The sequence below is a fragment of the Branchiostoma lanceolatum genome, chromosome 15 (genome assembly GCF_035083965.1).
Source record: "Branchiostoma lanceolatum isolate klBraLanc5 chromosome 15, klBraLanc5.hap2, whole genome shotgun sequence".
Taxonomy (NCBI): domain Eukaryota; kingdom Metazoa; phylum Chordata; class Leptocardii; order Amphioxiformes; family Branchiostomatidae; genus Branchiostoma; species Branchiostoma lanceolatum.
In genome coordinates, this window is record NC_089736.1 from 4,252,439 (window position 1) to 4,277,334 (window position 24,896).

General features: G+C 40.7%; 3 protein-coding genes across 6 annotated transcripts; 2 read left to right on the forward strand and 1 right to left on the reverse strand.

Annotated features, from left to right (window-relative positions):
- Positions 1-423: 423 nt before the first annotated feature.
- On the reverse strand, positions 424-8,289 carry LOC136449306 (elongator complex protein 6-like). Of its 3 annotated transcripts, XM_066449290.1 has the most exons (8): positions 8,082-8,289; positions 6,924-7,002; positions 6,486-6,556; positions 3,531-3,658; positions 2,569-2,737; positions 2,393-2,416; positions 1,444-1,596; positions 424-1,252 (listed from the first exon to the last, which is right to left on the reverse strand). In XM_066449290.1, exons 1-8 carry the CDS (start codon positions 8,133-8,135, stop codon positions 1,124-1,126), a joined length of 807 nt encoding a protein of 268 aa, XP_066305387.1. In that variant the 5' UTR covers positions 8,136-8,289; the 3' UTR covers positions 424-1,123. The 3 variants fall into 3 exon arrangements, with proteins under 3 accessions (XP_066305387.1, XP_066305386.1, XP_066305388.1); XM_066449289.1 differs by lacking the exon at positions 2,393-2,416 and having other exon boundaries at positions 2,545-2,737; positions 8,082-8,288; XM_066449291.1 differs by lacking the exon at positions 2,393-2,416 and having other exon boundaries at positions 2,545-2,737; positions 8,231-8,287.
- An 18-nt stretch (positions 8,290-8,307) lies between these two features.
- Positions 8,308-18,684, forward strand: LOC136449305 (outer dynein arm-docking complex subunit 4-like). Of its 2 annotated transcripts, none has more exons than XM_066449286.1 (12): positions 8,308-8,537; positions 11,156-11,287; positions 11,660-11,813; positions 12,323-12,384; positions 12,773-12,941; positions 13,318-13,554; positions 14,476-14,604; positions 14,915-14,993; positions 15,669-15,755; positions 16,145-16,341; positions 16,787-17,005; positions 17,368-18,684. In XM_066449286.1, exons 1-12 carry the CDS (start codon positions 8,418-8,420, stop codon positions 17,544-17,546), a joined length of 1,764 nt encoding a protein of 587 aa, XP_066305383.1. In that variant the 5' UTR covers positions 8,308-8,417; the 3' UTR covers positions 17,547-18,684. The 2 variants fall into 2 exon arrangements, with proteins under 2 accessions (XP_066305383.1, XP_066305385.1); XM_066449288.1 differs by having other exon boundaries at positions 17,371-18,684.
- A 642-nt stretch (positions 18,685-19,326) lies between these two features.
- Positions 19,327-24,210, forward strand: LOC136420540 (endosialin-like). The gene is made up of 6 exons (XM_066407487.1): positions 19,327-19,624; positions 20,826-20,981; positions 21,520-21,603; positions 21,964-22,031; positions 22,435-23,194; positions 23,648-24,210. Exons 1-6 carry the CDS (start codon positions 19,327-19,329, stop codon positions 24,010-24,012), a joined length of 1,731 nt encoding a protein of 576 aa, XP_066263584.1. The 3' UTR covers positions 24,013-24,210.
- Positions 24,211-24,896: the final 686 nt, after the last annotated feature.

Genomic DNA, 24,896 nt, shown 5'->3' on the forward strand with positions numbered 1-24,896 from the left:
AAAGAGAAAGCTATAAGACATTGGGACAAATCATTAATAATTGTTGGGTGGGAGAAATCCCCTGTTGAATGAATAAAAATGGGGATTTTTCAATCAAGTAGGGAGGCCTTTTGCTGATGAATATAGAATACACCATGGTGTATTTCTTATCACCCAAGGTTCCAGCCTGACCTGTGGGAGGGCTGGGACAGTGGTGCACGCAAAGTGCATTTGAATTATTCAATGGAAGCTCGTGTGATAAACCAAAATATCGCCTGGTCCGGAACACCCATATCCAACATTATCACAGTGGAGGTATGATGCGTGACATAAAGCTGAATATTGCAGGAATTTAACTTTAAACCTAATAATTGGTATGAGAAAACAAACAAACATTATAAAAAAATGACAAACCAGTTTGGTTTTCTTGTACCAAGTCGTATGTTGGAAGTTATTTTTGCATGCATTTCAAGAAATTTATCAATGTTTAAGCATACTTGGAAAGTGTGATGCAAATGAAATATTTCAGGACACAAGAATCATAATCTGAAGAAGAAGCAGTGATTGTGATTTGTATTGTATCCGTTCATTAATCAATTGTACCATTACAGTACCAATGACAAACTTTTGGCAACTGATGATATACATTTTAGTTCATTGCACAAGTGTAGGTAGTGCATGGTGGCCAAGATGTAACCGCTTTTGAGCCACATGGTTTGAATCCTGTCCTAGTCATCAGTGTTCTGGACCCGATTTTTACCCCACCAGTTGAGTTCACAGAGCTTTGGACAGATCTGTATCAAGCTGTCTGTTAGATGTTTGTGGAGAGCATGTTTACTAGTAAGATTCCACTGCTCCTATTGATGAGGTAAGGGATACAACGCAATGCACTGTCTCTTGCACAACTTGTACTCACAAGTCACAACTGGTCTAAATACAGATATGGTGTTTTACACCATGGCGCACTCTTCTTGTTATGCTTAACAAAACCAACAAACAAACAAATAAATAAAAATGTCTCAAGTCTCTTGAACAGCTTAAACAACCCTTAATATTGGTCTAATGTCTTACACTTTTTCACTTGTTTTGCTTAACAAAACCAACAAACCAGCAAACAAAAATACAGAATGTCTGAAGACAGTTGTTACAGAACGGCTCGCGACGTCCCAGGAGCAAAAAAGGAGACATTCCGTTCCTCCACTTTGTACTGTAGTCTCCTCTTCCTGGTCTGTGATTGGCTGGGATCCTGGACATTCCGGAAAGTTACAGTCACCTAGGAAATTCAGAACAGTTAGTTATCAAATTATCAAGTAACATTGATAAGTTTATTTGCAAGTTCTTGCCCAAGGGCTAGTTGCAACATGAAACAATGTATAGAACAAGCAATACAGACAGTTTTCACTTATCACAAAGGAATGTTCCATTAGCTAAATATGGGGGAAAAAACTTAATGGTGTAACCCACCTGCCCATGTACATCCCTACTGTATCCGCTAGACAACCCCTCCACAGCCAAATGGACTGTTCCGTGGTATGCCATGTGTCTGAATAAGGTGCTATTTTCCTCATCTTCCACATCTGCATCTTTGTGTACAAGTGACACTATGGCTCCCTGACTCTGTGAATACAAAAGACAAAGAAGAAGAAAAAGTGAGCAAACACACATTGAATATACATGTTGTGTTTCCCTTTCTCCTATATGGCATATCAGAGGGTGATATGATAATACATCAAAGCCTACATGTAATATATAATGTACACCTTTACCTAAGTATAAGAACATATCATAGTCTATAGCTGTCATTTGTGAGCAAACACACATTGACTATACATGTTTTGTTTCCTTTTCCCCTATATGGCTCAACAGGAGGGAAATATAAAAACACATCAAAGCCTATATAATGTACACCTTTACCTAAATATAAGAACATATCATATTCAATAGCTGTCATTTGGCGTATCTTATTACCAGGATGTCTAACCTTCATCGACGTAACAGGGAGGTTTACATTCAGAATTCATCAAGTGTTCATTGGATATATCAATACCAAATTGCCCTTGGTAAGACATGAGGGGAAAACTGCAATTCATCACTGTCAACATGTACATGTAGGAGATGATATTAATGACATTGAAGTGGATATCTACCTACACCTGATCATGTCTTGTTGAGAACAAAATGTACTTCAACCCAGGATGTGGCATTGCCATGCCTATTTGAATGTTTCCCGGTTTCCAAGTGACATGCTATCAGAATAAAGTATTTTGAGAAACTGATTGGCAAATTAGAACCCTACAGCACCCCTGTAAGGTTTATAATGATAAGTGCAGAGACAGTTACGTGTTGTGTGGGGCACATCAAGAAGGTACAGTACCCCTGTATGGTTTATAATGATAAGTGCAGTTATATGTACCTGTTGTGTGGGGCACATCAGGACCTTACAGTTACTGTACTCCTGTAAGGTTTATGATGATAAGTGCAGTTACCTGTTGTGTTGGACACATGAGGACCCTACAGTACCCCTATAAGGTTTATGATGATAAGTGCATAGACTGTTAGTGTTACCTGTTGTGTAGGGCACATGAGGACCCTACAGTAGTGCATGAAGTCTGAGACGTCTTTGGCAGACACGCCAAGACTCACAAGAACACTCAAGTCATCCACAAGGAGCAGGGTGGGACCATCTAGAACACCTTCTTCACTACAGACCTGTGTTTTTACAAGGTCGTACAGAGGTCGTAGGGTTGCTTTCTTGTCCCTGTAACAACATGGAATTATTTCATTTCTTTACCTCTTTGAAAGAAAACCTTTAGTTATTACATAAAATTATACATATTTTACTATACAGGTGCAATGGCCAAGTGAGTGTTTACCATAGATAGATAATTCTGTTATAATTACAGACTACAGGCAGTGTCATTCTACTATTCTTTCACTGCCATTCTACTATTCTTTCCGTAGACAATCAATGCAATTCATCATGATTATCTTTCTATTACATGAAATATTACCAATCAATGTTAGTAAAAATCAATATTGGAAAATGCTCATTAAAAATGAAGGCGTAAATCTGTCATTAAAGACAGAGGCTGTGGGGTTGTCCCTAAAAGATACAGGGCAGGCTGTATTGATATTTGGTATGTGGGTAGGTCTTGATCAGACCTTGAAATGTTCACATTTTGGACCCCTTAGTGGTTTGTTACCGTAATTATGCAGGATAACTTCTGATTTTGCTATCTTTGTAAAAACAATTGTCAGCGTTTTGGAACATTCCTAACGTTAAATCCAGTAAAAAAAATTTAGTCATTTCCTACCTGAGACCCCTGAGTGGATTTTCCCCCAGTCCTTCCTGAGTGTGGTGCACAGCACATGTGTACCTCATGTTTGTCAAACTTATACATGCTTAGGTGGCAGGGTTTGAAGGTTGGAAGGAGACAACCAACCAACCAACCAACCTACCATCCTACCAACCAAACTAACTATGAATCTACCCAAAAAATCTGGGTCTCAGAAGCATTTGGCCAAAAGCTAAAAATCCTGTCATTTCCTACCTGAGAACTCTGAGTGGATTTTCGCCCTGCCCTTCCTGTGGTGTACATGTGTACATCTGTAGGGAACACTTCAACCCATCTATGAATCTGAGCTGTCCTTTCTCTCTCGCTTGGGTCAGGGGAACACCCTGCGATTGAACAAACAAAAATTAAAAACTGTACCTGGGTGTCACTGTCCATCAAATCGCAATGATGTGTTATGCATGTAGGATCAAGTTTAACTTTCTCCCTGCTGCCTAACTCTGTAACCAATAGGGAATTGGGTGCCAAATGGCTACTTCAGAGTGCATAAAGTTAAAGACAGCAGAAGCTGAGGCTCTGGATTGTGCTGTATGGAGGAACCTGACGGAGAGGGGCAAGGGGTCAGTCACTGGCCTAGGCACATACATACTAGCTTCTACTAGATTTAGCACACTGAGATGGTAGCCATTTGGCACCTTATTCTCTATTGGTTTTGTTACAGAGTTAGGCAGCAGGGAGAAGGTTAAGCACTTTGGCAGGTGGGATGCATTTGTGATAAAACTCCACACTAATAAAGATATTTTGTATGATATTCTGCAAATATAAACAGTTGCTATGCATATAGAAAAATTGATCTTGTACCTCCGTGAAATATTTGTAGTTTTGTCTTATCCATTGTTATGAATTTTTCCCTAATTCTTATCTGTCTACTGATGCATTTTCCTACCTGATGCAACTTTGGACCCGACTCAAGCCGACCTTTCCAAAATTCTGTTTTTAATACACTTTTCTTCAAATCATTTCATTTTTATAAGGGGGAATGTAAGAACCAAACAATGAACATGTTTTGCCCCAGCTCATTATGATTTCAGCCACATCCTTGGCTTGGCAACACTTCCAGAATTTAGCAGACTCATATCTGTCTTGCATTCCAGCAGCGGATTTGAAGGTTAATGCCTTGACCAACAGTCCCACTGGATTCCATGGTAGAGACAATATTCATTGTTGGGGGATACCAAAGTGGCAGGGGTTGGGAAAACCTGGGGGGATCTGGGTTTCCCCTGGAAATTTGTAAAACCCTCAATAACACTAATGCCAGCGTTTTTCTTTTTTTTATTTAGACTAAAAGAAAATGTTGCAGTTGCAAATGCAAAACACACGTCATTTTTCTGCAACTAGGGCACGTTACTGTTACACATTTTGTAGCCTTATTCAGCAGGTTTTAGTAAAATATACATATACATGTATTTGATGGCCCTAGACACAGTTGCAAGCAAGTAAGCAAGCACACAGTTGACGCCGACCACTGCACTTAAGGACACTCGAAGACGCTAAAACGCTCATCTGACAGGAACATTTAGTTTAACAAACAACCACTCATCGGATTTATCGGCCATTGACACCAACAAAATCGAAAAATAAATGACACTGTTTGTCTGTCTCAGGGCTGTCGCCAGCTTTAATTTTCCCCGTCAGTCTCATTCATTGTTTGGGAGTCCATGTTGTTAATTTTCATGGTTAAATCTGTCGTTTTAGGGTTAGGAAAATATATTTTCATCAATCTCATGTCATGATGTTCACATTTTTGGATGGACGGGCTGAAATGTTTGCTCGTTGAAACAGGCAAATTTCCGTATGGGGATGGAGGGACGGATTTTGGAGACAACACTTGTCTGTCTGCAGCATTTACAACATTTCTCCAGACTTCTAAAAAAATCTAACACTGAGTGAACCCAGCTCGTGTTATATGCATCTCACGTCAAGTCATCACCATCACCTTGGCTTGCCCTTGACTTAAGCCATGCGCGGCACTTATCCAAAACATCCCATCCCTCTCCAAGGTGATTACATTTCCCAGCGAACGCTTAAGTTCATTAAGTTCAGAACGATCCCTTTGCTAAAAGGTCACTGCCAGCTTTAGATATGTGCAGCCCAGCCAAAGCTGCCGGCTCACTTGAGACACAATTTTGATGCTCATCCTTTTACACAGACAGTACAGTAGCTGCTAGAGTAGAACTTGTAAGGTCATTTTATAACGCTTGATGTCCAGGAAGTAATTTGACAAGGTTTCTAGCTTCCTGCACAATTTTAGAGAACAAAATTACACGGGGTTTATTGAATATGCTGCAGATGTACCTTAAATCATACAATTACACAGACTAGTACTCTGGATGTAAGGCCATACAGGGCTTGAAATACCTCCTCCTAGTATAGTACATATGCAGGTTAGTGCAGGTAACATTGGAGTTATGCAGGCATTTCTGATGTCTACCTGCAGTCCTGCACCTAACTGGCACTGGCCCATGTACTGGGTATATACATGTACAGGTTGGTTAAGTTGGAGCTTTGCTGGTAATTTTGATGTCTTGAACCTGCACCTACTAGTAACATGTACGAGATCTATGTCAGGCCTGGAATTTTTTAGTTTTTTTTAATGAAAAAAAAGGACTTTCTTAAAGCATTCTCAATTTCAATTTCAATTTTATTTATTTTACCAGGGGACATCTCAGATCTACTGATCTGCTTTTCAGATGACCCTGGGCACAAACATTAAAAATACAATCAGATACAAATATACAGATAACGTTACATGTACAGACATATATCACAGTATTTCGACATTATCCCAGTCAGTTCTTAGCTACAGTCCCGCTACAGTCTGTTTCTAAACGCTGCCGTAGTTGCAATGTGCCGTTGGTCCGCAGTGAGTTTGTTCCACAGTAGTGGCCCTTGGTATTGCAGGCTCCCCTTGAAGGTTTCCACGTTTGCCTTAGGGGTGTCTAGCATGTGAGGGTCGTAGCTATAGAGCTGCTTCGTGGCAGTGCGTGTCCGAGCTCTGAGCACTGGGGGTGATAGCCATTTAAACAGTTTAGTCATGTAGGCTGGTGCATTGTGGCGAACTGCCTTGTGTACAGCTACCAGTACGTTCTGAGTATTCTTAATCTTCAATGTAAAATGTATACTAAGTAATCGGTGTTACAAACTAAAACCTACTAGTTTCTGTCCAACAGCATTGTAGTGCCCAAAGGACTGCGCCAGAGCAAGAAGACACACCTTCCATCCACCTGAAAAACACAGCATCAAATTACTTCAATCAACTAATGCAAAAAATGCTGTGTGTCTACAGTACAGCACCATAACAGCTAGGGGCCCAAAATCTAATCATTTTGAGGTCTCATCAAGACCTACCAACATACTAAGTATCAAGGCAATGGCATTTTTTTAGTTAGCAATTGTTCAACACACACACCGACACATGCACCCAAAAACATAAACTTCTTGGCGAGGACAATCATCTTCAAACAGGTCATGAAGTGATAAAAACTCCTCCTTTACACAATCAACTAAAGCTGAAACCCTCACTAATGTATAAACTCTAATCCCCTCCCCCACCAGGGACCATCCACTAACGCTCCCCTTGTGGATTGGTACCTTTGATGTAGAGTGACAAGAAGTGATGGATGAGGAAACTTCCATCTGTCAGACTGTCAGAGATCAGCACAAACTGGCCCTGGGGGAGGGAAATAAAGAACAGCATGTCAAGCACTAATCCCGCTTAAACCCCCTATCTGTCACTCATTAGCTTTTCACCAAGGGGTTTATATAGAAGCTCTTAATGCATTCTGTGGAATGGTATTATTGATAGGCTGACAACCTGACACATGTGATGACGATTGAAAAGTTGAGTTCTATCACAAAAGCTACTTAATTGCTACACAATCATTCATTACCTTTGTGAATATTGTTCATCCAGGAAATTGAAGAATAAGATTTTAATTCAATCCATACCACTGGATTACAATATGAAAATATCAGACGTATTTAAGTGTCCATCCAACATATTTCACCAGTGATGGGAAATAATTAATTGTATGCAAAAATTAACAGTGATTATTATAGAAAAGATATGAGAACAGAGTGTTGAAGTATAAATGTACTGGCAAAACATAATCAGTATCAAAGACTACTATACTACATGGCCTCTGTCAGTCAATGACCATGTAAAATCCTAATGTGGATCAATGAAACAGCATATTGGTTGATATACATTGATAGTATGTGAGACTGAGAGGAAGACTTAGCTACAGCAAATTACATTATGGATATTTTTCAAATCTGTACTTTTTTATCCTCTATGTAACGTTACAATCAATCGCTTGCAGGCATCAGTGTCTGATGCATGACTGCTGCAGACATGCATAGGACTCGCCAGGCTGTACAGAAGACGCAATAAATGACCAGTAACTGATTTGCTTTCAAAAGTATAGGCCACTAATCAATACAGATATGAATGTCAAATTCTCAATCGCCATTTGGTCTGATGCCTGAACAATGTCGCAAGGTGGCGCTCGTGAGCAGTCCTCCAAAATAACTCATCGGTTTGGGACTTTGGGTTGACATCACATTCACAGGCTTGGCAAGTATATTCATGATTTTATACCAGAATCAACACTTCAAACAGATCATAGTTGGTAAGAATATGGTTAATCCAGACAACTTCCAAGGCATGAATATGAACAAGAGCTAAAATATATGATGATGAACTCATTTTTGGACCAAAACTCCAATAAACTCGCACAGGAAACTTACCTTTGGAGGCTTTAAATGGTCAAAACCAAGGATTATATTCAATTCAGTAAACATCTTCTAGTTCTCTTCTGTGAAACAGGGTAAGAAAAATGCACGAAAACAAACCAATATTGTTCTATGACCTAAAAAGCGCGAAAAATATCACAGACTTTGAAAATTTGCAGTGGGCGCCGCCATCTTGGATATCCCATCATGCGCTGCGTTCCATTGCGCAGAACAGCTGCGCAGTGGCGTTGCCATGGACAACCAAGCAAACACGTCACTGTGATGACTTGTAGTCAGTGTTTTGAACAAACTACGCCATTTTCCTCGATTAGAAACGCTCTGAACTAAAATATGTACGACGAAGAGGAAGGAGAGGAAGGGCCAAAGAGCTCCTTCGTAACCTACCTGTCCGAGGGAGACAAGCTCTTCGACAATGGAGAATACAGAAAAGCTCTTGAGAGCTACAGCACGGTATGAAATCTGGAAAACCACTCAAGGGGTCATTCATAATTCTGGAGTGACCTCTCCTACTTGGTGTGTTCCTGTCTGTTTTGCATCTGTCTTGTCCTTCGCAACGCTTCTGTGGTTTCTATTGTTCCCCTCTGATCATCTCTATAGCAACGGAGTCACGAAAATGAAGTTATTTAAGGCGCTTATCAGAGTATAAATATTTAAAACCCCAAGCTCCCCTCCCTCCTTACCCTAACACAGGAATCCTCCATACCATCGATGGAAACTTTACAGCCTCTAAAGAATATTGCGTGCCATGGTTGTCACTTCTGATAACTGTTTGTTACCTATCCTTTCATTAGTGGCTTAGCTGTTGTGTCTATAGTCTATGTATTGATCAAACCTTTATAATGGAAAAGGCAGTCTCAGTAATAATTTAACACATGATCCCTTTGATTTTGCCATAACAACCAAAAGGCAGCCAGGTACTATGCATAACCATGAAAATTAGAGGGTCGGGCTTAGCGAGAGCACATCGTGTTGGTTGTTGAGAGGCGTTTCTGTGATCCCCGTGACTAAGTAACCGCGGTAGGTGGAGAGTGGCTTGAATGGGTCACTTCATTGGGCGACAACGAGACATGGCGGAGACACAGGCCATTTTTCGCGCAGACGTGTACCCAGAATTCTCCAAATCAGATCCGAAGTCAGTTGAAAAGAAGAAGGAAGAAGAGAAACCGAAGGTGGTATATGATCCGCTGACGGAGCAGTACAGGTTTGATTCGTACGTCGGGGAGGCAGAGATTTTCTACAAGAGAGGGGAACATGATAAAGCCATCGTCAGCTACACTTCGGTAACCTGCCTTCTTCTTTCATAATCTTGCCCTTCTTCTTAAATGCCCGTCTTGCTGACAACAGAAATTTCCTTGTTATTTCCAATAGCTATCACATCCAGGAAGCATTATGGTGACTTTGATGCAGGGGAATGTATGTTTTTTTCCAGAGTTGTAAAGAATTTTTTTGTTATGAATGTATGTTTTGTGTATTTCTTAAAGCCAATCCTTGCCAGTAATCGAAACACTTTGCTACGTCTTTGGAAAAAGTCTTCTTTTGGGTACCACATGAAATTTAAGAATGGACAATTCAGTCAAGTTGTAACACACCAGTGACAAAATAATTTTTTCCACTAAGTTCATTCATTTCACTGGAATGTATCAGTCACAAGAATATAAATGAAGGATAGAATTAAAATGACTGGTAGAAACTTAAAACATAACTGTCTGTAAAATAACTAACAATTGTAGCATAGGTACATTTTGTAATACACACTATAAGTTACAGATGGAACACCTGGATTTTGTCCATTAGTGTCCTTTAAAGCATGTCAATTGCTAAAAGTCCCAAGAATCTGAGATCCAAGATACCGGATAGTATCATGGTAACAGTATTGGAAAACATGCTGCTGGTGTAATTACAATCTAGGTTTTAATAACTCCAGGAAAGTTGATTGTAATGATGCAATTAGTAACCAATGGTTTCAGAAGGAATTTTCCCAGGGTTTGAATGAAATGGATCCGGGTTTGTAAACATGGTACCAGAAATCCTCATTAATATTTCATTTTTAATCTTCCCTTTGTCATTTTGTTCAACAGACTCTTTCAGACAGTTCTGTCATGCATTTGATTTTGACTAAATAGATTCTGTACTAGTGTGTCATCCAAAGCAACTGACAGTGTGTAACTGTTGATAATGCATTTTGCCAACTTGAAGTTATTTATGGATACTTGGCAACAAAAGAGGAATAACGTAAAGTCAAGCTGTTTTTCCCTTAATCTACATGAAATACCCCTTTTCTTGTGTTTCCTTTCAGTGTTCTTGTTTTCCTCTGTGAATCTTTGAGTTAGGGTTAATTTCGCATTGCCTGTGTTGTACCAGTGATGATATGTATGCGGCACTGGTGAAAACACAACATTTTGTACACTCGAAATGTCCTCAAGATCTCATGCCAAATCTAATCCCTAACAGTGCATAGATGTTGTTGTTTTAGACTCTATTAGGAGTTCTACCGGCATTCCACATATAAGTCCTTCTTGACTTGATTGAATAGACCAAGATATATGTTGCCTACCTTTTACTCTCCCAGTACTTAAATGGAAAGTGTGAAATTTTTGGGACATTTTTCTATGTTGTTTAAAGTAGAGTGGACCTATTCTTTAATCGACATCTATTGTACCGCAGTCATCCGTCAGGAAGACTTCTGAAGCCACTGTTCCTGTTTAGAACTAAATTCATTCAGCCTTGTCATGACTGGCACCCCAACTTCCAAGATTGTTGTTACCATAACCTTTTATTCTAGCTCCTATTTGCATGGGAAGTGGGAAATTTTTGTGACATTTTTCTAATGTTATTGTTACACATGTGCAGGCACTGGAAATTCAGCCTGAAGACATGCATGCATTCTACATATCAGTCCTTCTTGGCTTGATAGAATAGACCAAGATGTTGCCTCCATTTTACTCCCCAAGTACTTGAATGGAAAAATTTTTTCTATGCTTAACACCATGCCTTAGCTTAGCAGCTGACCCGTTAATTGTGAAATTTTTGTCAAAGTGTGACATTTTTCTAATGTTGCTGTTACGCAGGCGTTGGAAATCCAGCCTGAGGACAAGACATGCCTGGTGGCCAGGGCGAAGTGCTACCTCGCTCTGGGCGACTCGGACGCAGCGCTTAGAGACGCCGAGGCGGCACTGAAGGACGACAAGGAGTACATCAAGGTACGGTTAGAAAAATGCAAAAATGAAAGTCAGAACTTAACCAATGCAGATGCAGATCCAACATAACCATAAAGTGAAACATGTGTCAAAGAAAGTTGAAACCCATGCTTCTCCATCTTCCGTCTACTTGTAGCAACTTTTCAAAATCAACATATTTGATAAAGGATTGTTGAGGCTCTTGCAGGTAATTATTTAAAAACAAAATGGGAAACTCAGTAGTGCATGGTGCTACTTTGATCACATTTAAGCAATTTTTCTCTCTCTTGCATCAGATTTGGAGTCATCAAAGAAATTATTACATAAACGTGTTTGTGTGGCCTAAATTCCTTTTCCACACTTTCTAGATTTTCTAATATCTCCTCTCTTCCTCAGGGTTTACTGATGAAGGCTGAGGCTCTGTACTCCAAGGGTGACTTTGAGCACTCGCTGGTGTTCTACCACCGTGGGCACAAGCTGAGGCCGGAGGTCGACGAGTTCAGACTCGGCATCCAGAAGGCACAGGAGGCCATCAACAACTCTGTTGGTGGTGAGTAGGAAACTGTTTCATCTTTAGGCAAGTAGTAGTGGAAAAACCTCAAGTCAACTGACTGTGCACACTCAGGGCACATCTTTAGAAAAGACGATGTAGTTGCATAGTTCCAGTTAAGAGCTTTATTCAAGCCCTCAAGATCTTCTCGTCTATGCGGCTACTGCGTCTTCTCTGAAGATGTGGCATGAGTACATATGGTTGACTTGAACTTCCACTACTATTTGTTTTTATTCTGTTTTATCTTTTCTTTAGTCCTTTGTGTCAGGCACAACACCCCTATCAACAGACACAGCTACATACTGCAATCTAGCACTTAGCCTTCCACCAGCTAGCATAAAATGGTTACTGTAGCACTTTACCATGATGTTTTTGAATTGGCGAAAGGCTCCTATAAGTTCTATAGATAAAGCCTTTTGTTGTACTTGTTTGGTCTTATTCAGGTCAAGTTTTACTCAAAAGTGTACATTAAAGTTACAAATTGTTTTGTTTTTTTGTCATCCATGTAGCTCCGAGTTCTGTGAAGCTTGAGAACAAGGGGGACACTTCATTCCTCAGCAAGCAAGAAGATGTAAGTACATTACTTTTACCACATCCTCTACAAACTTTCAACTTCTCTACTTGACAGAATAAGGCTTAAGGATAGGAGAAATGGACTTTCAGTCTTATCCATTAAAATCCAATGACTGTGATTGTTAAAAAGACTAATTTAGCATTCAGGTATATATATGGAATCTTATAGGGCAGGTATCAGAAGTTTAAAAATGTAGAATAAGAAAAGGTAAAAAGTGACTTTCAATCTTATCCATTAGAATCTAATGACAGTAATTGTTGAAAAGACTTTATTATGGTATATGATGGTATTAAGGTAATAAAATCTTATAGGGCAAGAATTGCAGCTTTGAAAAAGGCCTGATAGTGAAAATGTTCATCAATTTGATCTAATATTGTTGTTACAGAATAAGAAAGCAGCACGCCGGCCAGCCTACCAGAAACCACAGAAACAGACCACACAAAAGAGCAACAAACAAAAGCCCAAACCCAAGGAAAACCAGAAGACTATCAAACAACTCCTTGGAGAACTGTATGCTGACAAGGAGTATCTGGAGAAACTACTCAAGGATGAAGGTGAGAAAACTCTTGGTGGAACTGAAGTATAATTTTTGCCTATGTAATAGATATCCCATGGATGTAATAGGAACCTTACCTTATAATTTAGATCCTCCCACAACTCTGTTGCATAGATAAAAGATAACCTATGTTAAAAAGACATTTCATTCAAAAAGCTGTAGTGATTTTGAACTGTACATGTGTCTGACTGTTCTGTGTGATTTTTTTCCCCCATTTTTAGTAGTAACTAGTTATGGTTCCTTAACCCTTAGGGGACTCTTAAACCCTTTTGAGAATCTTTACTAGTCTTAAATTAGATTGAACTGAGGTAGAGCCTACAGAACAATAACCAACAACAACAAAAAGCTAAATATTTTATTGTGCCTCTTAACAGACTTGATCAAGGGAAGCTCGCAGACTGGCATGGCAATCTACGAGCTTGTCACCGACGGAATCCAGTACTTGGACACAAGGACGGAGTTCTGGCGCCAACAGAAGCCCATGTACGCCCGGAAACGGGACAAGGTGGTCGCACGGCAGGGCTTCCAGCGGCAGAAGAAACCCCGCATTAGGGAAGCTGCGGCGGATCCTGCTAACTACATCCTGAAGAACCTTGAGGAAATCGATCAGGGTAAGGGCTTTATTAGTTATTATTTTATCAAACTTAGTGGAGCTGTGTTTGCGTAACGGTTAGAGTCTTTGGCCCAGAACCCAGAGGTCCTGGGTTTGAATTTCCTGACATGCCACCGATGTTGTGCCCTTGGGAAAGGCACTTTACACAACATTCCTCCCTCAACCCAGGTGTAAAAATTTGTACCTGACTTTGGTTGGGGAGGTACAAGGCGGTGGAAGGAGAGGGATGGGCTCCACCTTCTAAGACTGAGCCCTAAACACAGTGGATAACAACCCACTTCCCCTACAGCCTCAGAAAGGCTATGGGACAACCTTCTTTTATCAAAAACAGGATCAGGGAAGGGATTAGTACTTGTAGTGGGTCCTACATGTATGTCTTTTGAAGTGAAAAACGTGTGTAAAAATTTAACAGCATTTTCAGCACTAAGGACAGGGCATACTTCAAAATTTCCTCACAACTGCTTGATGCATAAAAATGAATTTTCTTCCAGTTAATGCCTGATTTCAACTTTAAAAGGCAAGAAACAGCCATTCCTATGCATACAGGTTCTGAGACAGCCAATCCCACAACTTTACTATGTACGCATACCTAGAATAATGATACAGACATGGAATTCCAGTGCTCTAAACTTTCTATGGCTATGACTGTAAGAAAATCTCACAGTGTGTGTTGTCTTTGGTGCTGAAAGTGCTTCAGGCATAAACCTCAAGCTTCAAACCTCTGCACCTAAAAGAATACTACACACTTATCAAGAAGAGTAGTGGAGCCCGGTGTGCTTTGCTAAATACACCAGCCATAGCAAAACCAAATTACAATTTACAGTAACAGCTAACAAAAAACCATTGTGCTTCATCCTCAATCTGAGGTTTTACCGCTCTATCTTTCATCTGCTTACTAACAATTTCCTGTTCTTTGTAGCCCTTGCAGAGGGACACGCAGAGGAGAGTCTGAAGCAGGCGGAGAAGACTCTGAAGACAGTGGATAGTTGGTCGGAGGACGACGTCCCCAACAAGCCTGATGTCGTTGGAAACCTTCACAGTTGTATAGGTGAGGGACAGCTCATTATCTATTCTAACGGTGGAGTGACGTTCATCAAGCTTCTTCAGGCTAATCTGTCAAAAACGTGCTAAAAACACACAGATTTTGTGCACCACTTTGCCAACATCTGCACATTTGCTAACAAGAGCTGTAAAGTTTGTTTATTTGAATTGTTACTATGTTCTAGCCTGGGATTGACTATTTCAGGGCAGTGAATGTAGGAGCCCCAGTAGTAATTAATTGGATGGCACCCAGGCTAATAATGAGACAGTTTTACAGAATCTGATGCTAATGAGATTTTGTTTGTTCATATTTTCAGGCAATGCCTTGTTGGAGTTAGGAAAAATGGGAGATGCTTTACAACATCACCAGAAAGACATGGACATGGCAGAGAAACAGTGAGTAGTTCTTCCATCATTTATTTATTTATTTATTTATTTATTTATTTTGATTTACCACATTTTGTGGAAGGATTGACATAACAGGTGAACTATCACCTTTTCAAGATGTCATCCCAGACCGGACTGTAAGATTTGGACCATCGCACACCGGGGCATGCCCCTACTCTTTTTCGAAAGGTGTGGTGGATTCTTTAACGTGCGCGGGGTGTTGCTCTCCCCAAACACGGGACCTCCATTTAACGTCCTATCCGAGGGACGTCCCTAACCCTAGATGAGCTAGGTACTCATTTACACCTGAGTGAAGTGAGGAAAGTCGTGTTAAGTGCCTTTCCCAAGGGCACAACGTCGGGGCGCAAGTTCGGACATGTCTCTGGGCGCACCTGGGATTAGATCCCGGGACCCATTGTTTGACAGTCGCGTGCTCTACAGTTGCGCCACACGACGCCACGAACCTGTTTGAAACTTTATCTATTTATGAGAAGCTCAGATCAGCCTTTTCATTGAGGTCATGTACTCCTTCACATCCTAATCAAATCTGAAAGGCCAAATTTATTGTGTCCATATCCGTACTGTGAGATATTATTTGTACTACCAGAAGTTTAACACTCTAAATCTAGATTTAAGGACAGCCACTGTACATTTATTGACAAATCCCGTATCTTTGTGTTCCAGCAATCTGGAGGATGCTCGGTCTCGAGCCCTGGACAACCTGGGGAGAGTGTACGCGAGGATGGGCAAGTTTGAGAAGGCTATTGAAAAGTAAGGATTCCGAACCAAGCATGTACTGTCTTATTGAATTACAGCATATGCGTGTGAAATTGTAGCATAAATGAATCATTCTTTTATTCAAATAATATTAAAGGTTCATCTGTGACAGTAATCAACATATTAACAAATCTACGGTCTATTTCCGTACACAAAGTAAAGTGCTTACCAACAAGATTTCTGTATCTGTATCTAAATAGCCGTTATAACCGCCCTACATTGTAATATATCATCTTTCGACCAGTCCTTCGGTCCTTCTCAAATTGATTTGACCTGAACTTGACCTGAGCAGAAGTGTGAATCATTCTTAGCACCCCTAGCAAAATATCATTAAACTACAGTTGGTTCATTTGCATGTTTCTCTCCTTCTCTTCTGTGTATAGTTGGGAGCGCAAACTACCCATGGCAAAGACCCCACTAGAGAAGACTTGGCTGTACCACGAGATCGGACGCTGCAACCTGGAACTTAACGAGAACGACAAAGCGCATGACTACGGGGAGAGGTCCTTTGCTGAGGCTCAGGAAGCTGATGATGAGGTCTGGCAGCTGAATGCAAGTGTGCTGATCGCCCAGGCAGAAGGTTGGTACTGTTGTGTATATTTCATGTAGCCTCTATTAACATTAATCCGCCGGTGTACATAAATTCACCACTTTGAAATACACTGGGTTTGAGAGATCTCTAGTGCAGCACACCCCAGATATGCACAGATTAGATATACAGGAGTGCATTATACTGGGAGATGTTGGGTTGGAGATCTTTTTGGACATATCTTTTCAGGGTGGCGGAATTATGTACCATGATGGAATTATGTAACTTAGTAGATGTTATGTCTGTCCCATAAGGCTCAATTCTACAGCAAGTAAATCTTATGGATGACGTCTGATTTTTTTTGCATAGATTTTGCCAAGTGTAAACATGACCAAAGAAAACCACAATTGGGCCTTTAAGAATACTGATTTGCATACTTTAGATTCTAATAAGTGTGAGCAGGGCCTAAATGTATTTCCATTCCATTTCTGCACAGTGAGACAAGGACAACTTGAAGGAGCGGTACAATCGTTTGAACGCTCGCTCGACATGGCAAAGGCACAGGGAGACTCGGCCGCTGAAGTCGCCATCAGGAGAGCGTTGGATGATGTCAACAACCGTATCGCTAAGAAAGAGAAGGACAGCCGACCGTCGTCTGCCGCTAAAGACCAGAAAACAGAAGAAGATGACAAGAAGGAGCCAGAACCAGAGCCAGGTAAGGATAAAGTGATCAACTCACAATTCACAAAATAGTAACACGTTTAACCTTACTATTTGTCAATCATGTTGGATGATTTTTTTAAGTTGCCATGTTCAAATGTTTACCTGATGAATCTGTACAAATACAACACCCTTCATTCTTTTTGTTCCACATTCACAAGGGTGAAGGGTGGAGAAAACTGGTTGCAAGATCTTCTGGGATGTCCCAACTTAGTTAGGCTAAGGGATAGTTGAGACTAGAAAAAAAAGCTCCACCATTTTTCTTATCACTTCAAATTGCTGCAATGTGTCCCCTATAGATAAAAGCAGTTTACTGTATGCAATCATAATTTCTAAACCGAACCTCTTTTACATCAGCAGAAGCAGAAGCTAACTATGAAGAAGACTTTGACAAGGAAGATGACAAGGAAGATGAAAAAGAAGAGGAGCCTGTTAAGGAGGAAGCAGAAGAGCCTAAGGAGGAGGTCCCAGCGGAGAAAGAGGGCGGGGCGTCGCCTGTACCGGAGTTTGAGGTCCAGGAGAAGACGGATGAGTAGGGGGGAGATGACTTCTGGGATATGGACATACCAACAGGAGAGGACGACAAAAAGAAGAAACAGAAAATATGAAAACAAATTTAAGTCATACTAACAAAAATTCAACTAACATGATTCCACCAGCGTACATAATTCCACCACCCTGAAGAGATATGTCCAAACAGATTTCCAACTCAACGTCCCCCTGTATAATGTATATCAAAACTGTGTATACCTTGGGGTGCTGCACTAAAGATCTCTCAAACCCACTGTTTCTCAATGTGGCGGATATATGTAACCTAGCGGATTAATGTTAATGGCGGTTACAAAGAGTTTTCCTATCATACAATTGTTTTGTACAGAAATTTATCTAAAGAGTTTGTTGAGGATGTCATCCATAACATTCCAGACAGGCAACCTACTTTGAATAATTCAGTGTCTATCAAAAGTCCTGTTTAGAGGGGACTTTTCATTTATCATCATAGAGAGAGGTAGTTGACAAGATCATGTTACAATGTTGCCTACGATGTTGTGAAAAATGATCGGTCCCCTTTGGTAGCATTAGGTCCCAACTTCTGTAGTATCTCCCTTTACTCATTCCAGTCCAAAGAACAAAATGTATCAAACCCTGGAGTAGCTTTGTAATCCAGACAATTTGAAATAAACTAGATTTAATACTAGTTCAAGGATTCCAAAGCATTAGTGTCTACATTGTGTTTTGTAAATAAACTGGTTATTGAGTGATCACACTGATCTATGCAACCAGCTATTGTGACATGTTTGTACAGAATATAAAAGCCACATACAAGTGAAGAATATACTAATACTAAACAGTGCTAAGCAATATGGAGAGTTTGAATTCTACTTTAGTCCGTTCCACAAGCTAATTACCTCCAGTTGAATTGTTTGTTGTATCATCACTTTGCTAGAACTGGCACTTCTTACTTGTTCACGCTATGCTTATTATCAACTATATGTTTTTCCCCTTCTATATCTTGAGGTGTATTTTCCAATGGTGAGATGCTGCTTGGGTGATGTGAATATTCAAAGAAAATATTAACTTGTATATTACAAAATCGTTTTGACTTAAGATACTTTTTGTTCAGATGCAGTCCATGTACACATCATGCAAAATAAAATTTATTTAGCACACATTTTAGTTGTATGTCTTTTTTTGGGTGTTTTTAGATAATGAATGTATACTAATACATGCACAAGGTTAGTCATTTTAGTTGTATATCTTTTGATTGGGTGTTTAAGATACTAATTATAAATGTGCACTAATGCAATGTACATAAATAGGTGCTTTCATAAAGTACTCTATAGAAAGGGTACAGAGTTTAACTTTTTTGGTTTGAAAGGTTTTTTTCAACTTGAATGTCAAGAAAAAACTCACCCATCAACCTAGTTTTTCCCCAGTAACACAACAACATGGAAACTAAATCCATTGAAGGCCCCATCTTTCCTCCCGTCATCAAATTTCAACCACTATGAAATATTCAAGAAACTGCTCGTAAAATCTGGGACAAATTTCTTATTTTATGTTCAGGAAGCTCAATCAACACTGCAAGTTTTCTGTACCACGAGAACAGGTGAAGCAATTTGCTCCGACACTGGCATGAGAGGGGTCATTCTATTGGATACCAGTTTGCCAGTTCGGACAAATTAGCCAATCGCTAGTTGGAGAAAAAGTACAAACCAATCACAGCCGAGTTTGTAAAAATTCAATTTATGGGCACATTTTTCGAGAATGACATCTTGTGCATATTTCGCAACGTTGGTCACTTGGCCGTTTGGCTGGATGGCAAGTGGCAACAACGTCTTGACGGTGTACGTAGAAGAAGGTGGAGAAGAACGACAAGAAGACACAGAAGAAAAAGATAAGAAAGACGACACCAAAGCGGAGGAAAAGAACGAAGGAGACTCAGTGAGCCTAGAGGTTGTTTCAGAAGACGAGGAAGAAGTAGAGAAAGAAGAGGAAGAGGAAGAAGGACGAAGGACTGCTAAGCAAAACGGTACTATCGTCGCCATGGTCGTTCTCAAGGTCTTCGGGCTCGCCTTCTTTATTAACTACCTGGTCAACGTCGCCGGGAAGGAGGGTTAGTTGATTTGTAGTTATTCTTTTACTTTACCTTGATCTCAAAGAATTAAAGAAGTAAATGTTTATTAGTGTTGACAGAAACTAAACTTGGTAGTCTCGAAAAATTTAGTTTCTCGCAGAAAAACGACTTGGACATTCAGGGCAAAATATACAGCGCAATTTTGTGAAGGAAGGGGAATGCACATACTCCTTACGGTATGGATAGTTTTGCTTCACCGTTGAGGTACCGCTTTGAGGATCAGAGATAGAGGCATTCGTTTTTTGTCCTCCTGTGGCTGTCTGTACAGTATCAAGCTAGCAGCAACATATTCAGTGATCTTGGACCAATGAAAAAAAAAACTATCCACCAAGTGCGGTTGGCTGAGCGTGTGTTTTGCAGAATAGAGAAACACACTGGAAGCACGTTTGCCTTTGCAATTTTGCGCTGCGTCACAGTGTAGCGTGTTGTGATAAAGTGTGGAGTTAATTGGACGCATGCTTGGCATTACGATATACAAGCATGGAAGGTATCTTACTGATTAAAATTGATGGTACGGTCTCCTCCTGATATCCACACGTCACAATACGTCATAAATGACGGCATGACTGTGAATTCGAGCTCTCCTGTATGGTTTGTATGATATGACGAGGGTTGGCGCAGATTGGCTAGTTTGAATTGTGGGCCTGTCCTTGGTGCTGAATACATGAGTATTAACACCTGTTATAATTACGAATCCTGAAAATGCTACCTGTATTACACTGTGATACTTTGCTGAACAAACAAAACAAAGAAATTACTGAAGTAGGGATGAACCACAAATTACCTTAGGTATCTGTATCTATATAGCCGGTATAACCGCCATTAGGCGTAACACACCAGGTAAAAAGCTATCCCATAGCTATTTCTGGTGCCGTAATGGGTTGTTATCCACTGTGTCTAGGACACGGTATTGGAAGGCGGAGCCTTTTACTTCCCCACCGAAGTCAGGTACCCACTTTTACACCTGGGTGGAGTGAGGACAGTCGTGTGAAATGTCTTTTTCCCCAAGGGCACAACATCGATGGCATTCCAACACTTCTGTGTTCTGGGCCGAACATCCTAAACGTTGCGCCAACACGACGCCGCACCAAACAAAAAAGTATCTTTAGGTTGAGTTAAAACATGAAAAGCATCTTCCCCACTGGTAAGTGGTCACGTTTCCCAAACTCCGTCCGTGCAGCGTACGACTCCTGCAGCGTGCCGGGCGAGAAGCGACAGGCCTGCGGCAGTTGGAGCACCAGTGAGCGGGAGTGTATCGAGATGGGCTGCTGCTACCGCTCGCCCTTCAGCGTCCCGAACGCACCATGGTGCTACCACAAAGCATCGGAAGAAGATAGTATGTTGAAATATACATCACACGTACTACATTCTTGTTTCTTTCACTGTAACTTTATGTTTACTGTTTTCAGTGTCACCTCTATATCGTGAACTTATCATCGCCGTGAAAAAGTTAAAGTTCAGTGCAAATGTCCATTTTCCTTACACCGTGAAATTTTGCTACCGTGAAGATAAAGTGAATTAATCTAGAATGTAGTAAATAATTTAGACAAGAATCTTTTTCTCAAAGTGGATAACTATCTAGATTAGACTTTCATTCCGGCTAGTTAGTAAGCAGATGATTTTATATGCAACTGGGAAATCACCTTGGCCAAAAAAAGGATGGAAAATTATTTGAGCTGTTCCAAAAGATTCCTAATCTATGTACTATGACATGCTATTGATATCTTCGACTACTTTGTGGTATATTTTTGTTGTAAAAATATTTCCCTCAACGTGTGATAGCAGTAATTTTGTTTATATTTGGTGTACAACTTTTGAATGTTTCTATTTGTTTGTACATCGCAATAATTTTGTTAAATATTTCATTTTTCCAGCCAACAACTGGTTCGTTGGCTCGCTAGCTGGAGAGGACAGTAGTGAGGAGACGGATCCAGACAAGGACACTACTTCTGACATAGGTAACGATCACCAAATTACCCATTCCTTTGTCTCTGAGATATGTGGATATCATTCCTTAAATACCTTTTCAACAAACTGACCAAACACTAGATATTGGTGCTTCTAAAGTTTGATTTTTTTGTCATATCTTTCTGGCAAAACACACACACACACACACACACACACACACACACACACACACACACACACACACACACACACACACACACACACACTATACAATACAATGTCTGAAAATCAAAGAGACTTTGATACACTTTGGTAGTCTAGGTCATAATAAACTTGCTGCAATTCAAAAACATGATCTGACATCTTATCTGTATTTTGTAATACTAGTAATAGTACTTTTTTCCCTCTAGGAGCAGTTTTGGACTGGCTGCTAAACACTGATCAACCTTCAGGGGACGAAGAGCACATGAAAGAGACTGTGAGTAGAAAGAGACTAGCATGAACACACATGTGTCTCAAGTAAGAGGCTTATTCTTAGTAGTTGCCATTAAGGAACCATTAAGTTTGACGCTCCCAATCCACATACCATTACAGACATAAAACAGTGTGAATCGTAACCTACATTTCTGCTGGTATCACCTTTATAGTCACACTGTGCATTGATGGTTATGATCAAGTCCTTGTTATGATTTACTGTAATATGTATCATGACCATGAAGTGAAACTACACTGTAAGTAACCTCCATTAACATGGCCTGGTGGAATCATTTTAGTAGATGTTGCAAAATACATATAGTGGAGATCTAAGAATCACATTGAACTGAAACACAGTTTACTTTATTAATGTCCTATTCACACATAATATAATTTCTGGACAACAGGAGGATCCCACTTGGGTCAACCCTCCTGGCCAGCCTCATCACAGCTCGCACCAGCGCTCGCCTGACGAAGGTCTTACTGAGTACCCTGCCTCGGATGGACATGATCTGATGCCTCCTGACCATCCTAGAGGCCCAAACTGTAACAATCCTCCCCATCATGCCCCTGAGACTCCTTCCCATAATGCCCCTGACTCTCCTCCCCATCATGCCCCTGAGATTCCTCCCCATCATGCCCCTGAGACTCCTACCCATCATGCCCCTGGGACTCCTTCCCATCATGCCCCTGAGATTCCTCCCCATCATGCCCCTGAGATTCCTCCCCATCATGCCCCTGAGATTCCGTCCCACCATGCCCCTGAGATTCCTCCCCATCATGCCCCCAACAATCCTCCCCATCATGCCCCCAACAATCCTTCCCATCATGCCCCTGAGATTGCTCCCCATCATGCCCCTGAGACTCCTCCCCAACATGCCCCCAACAACCCTGCCCACCATGGTATCCCAGACCCCCCTCCTCACCCTGAGCCGGACCTTGGTTCCACACATGATCGCAATCCTCCTTCTCGGCAGGATCCAACGCCTCACGCTAAACATGATGCAAAACCTGATCACCGCGACTCCCGTCCCAAGGCAGCCTCCAGCCACCACCCCCGTCCGGCCCACACACGCGCCCCTCACCACAAGGAGCCGAGACAGGAGACACCGGTCGACTGTCATCATAACGTCATGTGCCGCCTGACTGAATGGGAAGCTGGACATAGTAAAGCACTTCTGAAGTTTTATGTTTAATCCCTTTTAAACCTCAGCTACTGTTGTTACAAAGATCTGATGCATGTACTGTTGTTTCTTACAGAATGATGTGAATATGTCATATGATGTAATGTATACATTATATTTCGTATCCCAATTTTTAAGTACTAGTCTCTTCATAATGCTCTGCATTTTCAATGTAGTCACTTGCTGTGACCACATTTCTTCAATGTTTGTGTGTGTGTGTGTGTTTACGTGTGTGTGTGTATGTGTGCCTACGTGTGTGTGTGCGTGTGTGTGTGTGTATGTGTGTGTGTGTACAATTGTGTGTGTGTGTGCACAATAAATATGCTCATGTGTGTATAAATGTGTGTATGTGTGACTGTATTACATGAAAATTCCAAAATGCACAAATTCCCAAATTCTGGGCTAACAAAACCTCTGATATCTCTGCCCGTTCCAGAAGTGATCAACGGCCTCCCAGCTGACCCAACCGTCCGACACCTCCTTGAGGCTGTGGCCTGGCTCATGATGATCGGGGCGCTTTGTATGATCTTCTGCTTCTGCTACCTCTTCCGTCGAGTGGAGCCTCCGAAGGAAGAGGAAGGCAAGGAATCTGATGCCCCTGGGGACGAGAAGGGTCCACCCGCGATATTCGATGTGGAGACAGAGATGGATGGAAAGGAGAAGCTCCCGCCTGCGGCGTTCGTGGAGGCCGGAGACTACTCAGACCCCTGGAGCGATCGTGACGACGTCGTCATCAACCCCGCGGAGCTGAAGGCGCTCATGGCCAAACTCCAGGAGGAGGAGAACACCATCAAGGGATAGTGCAACAGCAACAGAAACTCCAAAATGCACAAGTTTTGAATATCGAAATTGTTCAAAATTCTCACCACACTCCAAGAATTCTTGCTTTGGAACATGCAGGTGCAAGTTAGATGCAAAACCCGAGCCATACATGAGCTTCATGTTCTAAATTCCCCATGAACGTATTGAAAAAGACCAAATGGATGTTTTCGACATAAACAAAAATCAAATTTTATTTCTGTTGCTTTTTTGCAGCATTTTGTCCAGTTGATAATGAAACTTTTCATAACTAAGATCCATCAAGATGGTGGCAAAAAAAGGTGAAAATATCTTGCTAGAAAAATGGGAAACATTGTGTCAATGAAAGCATTTAATTTGTATTGTAAATCGAAATACAATGAATCACTTCAAATGCCATGATGATACTGCTTTGTTGAAGATTCTGAAGAGCTGTTGTTGTTTTGCTAGACCCAGAACTAGATTTTAATGCAGTAGATCTCATTTAATATTAATTGTGTAATTACTGATTCTAAAAGCTTGATTTTTATCAGATGACAATTGGAAATACTTTGCATGTAGTGCTTTTCAAATCACTCACAGGGAAAATGCTTTAAAAAAATCTACATCCTAATAGACAGATTATCCAGGTTTAAAGGTAGAGCAAAGTGAAATCATTTCAGCTTAGTCTTTGTGACTGTACAAAATATTTAAAAGCTATGCTATGCTGTGCTTTAATTTAAATTTACATTTCAAATTCTCTTCTTGCATATTGTATTCAGGAATGGAGATTTGTATCAACATAACAGATTGTAACCACAATTACAGTAAGAAAGTAATTAAGTATAGCCAAAAAGCTTCAATTCTTCATCTTTTAAAAATGTGTTGGTGTTATAGTAGCTAAGTTA

Coding starts and splice junctions, on each gene's coding strand:
- LOC136449306 (XM_066449290.1), bottom strand. CDS start 8,135: ATGTTTACTGAATTGAATATAATCCTTGGTTTTGACCATTTAAAGCCT. Junction 3,659..6,485: donor ATGCTGTTGGACAGAAACTA/GTAGGTTTTAGT, acceptor GTTCAATCGCAG/GGTGTTCCCCTGACCCAAGC. Junction 1,253..1,443: donor GTAGGGATGTACATGGGCAG/GTGGGTTACACC, acceptor TGAATTTCCTAG/GTGACTGTAACTTTCCGGAA.
- LOC136449305 (XM_066449286.1), top strand. CDS start 8,418: ATGTACGACGAAGAGGAAGGAGAGGAAGGGCCAAAGAGCTCCTTCGTA. Junction 12,385..12,772: donor TCCTCAGCAAGCAAGAAGAT/GTAAGTACATTA, acceptor TTGTTGTTACAG/AATAAGAAAGCAGCACGCCG. Junction 13,555..14,475: donor CCTTGAGGAAATCGATCAGG/GTAAGGGCTTTA, acceptor TGTTCTTTGTAG/CCCTTGCAGAGGGACACGCA.
- LOC136420540 (XM_066407487.1), top strand. CDS start 19,327: ATGGCAAGTGGCAACAACGTCTTGACGGTGTACGTAGAAGAAGGTGGA. Junction 20,982..21,519: donor CAAAGCATCGGAAGAAGATA/GTATGTTGAAAT, acceptor TCATTTTTCCAG/CCAACAACTGGTTCGTTGGC. Junction 23,195..23,647: donor TGAATGGGAAGCTGGACATA/GTAAAGCACTTC, acceptor TGCCCGTTCCAG/AAGTGATCAACGGCCTCCCA.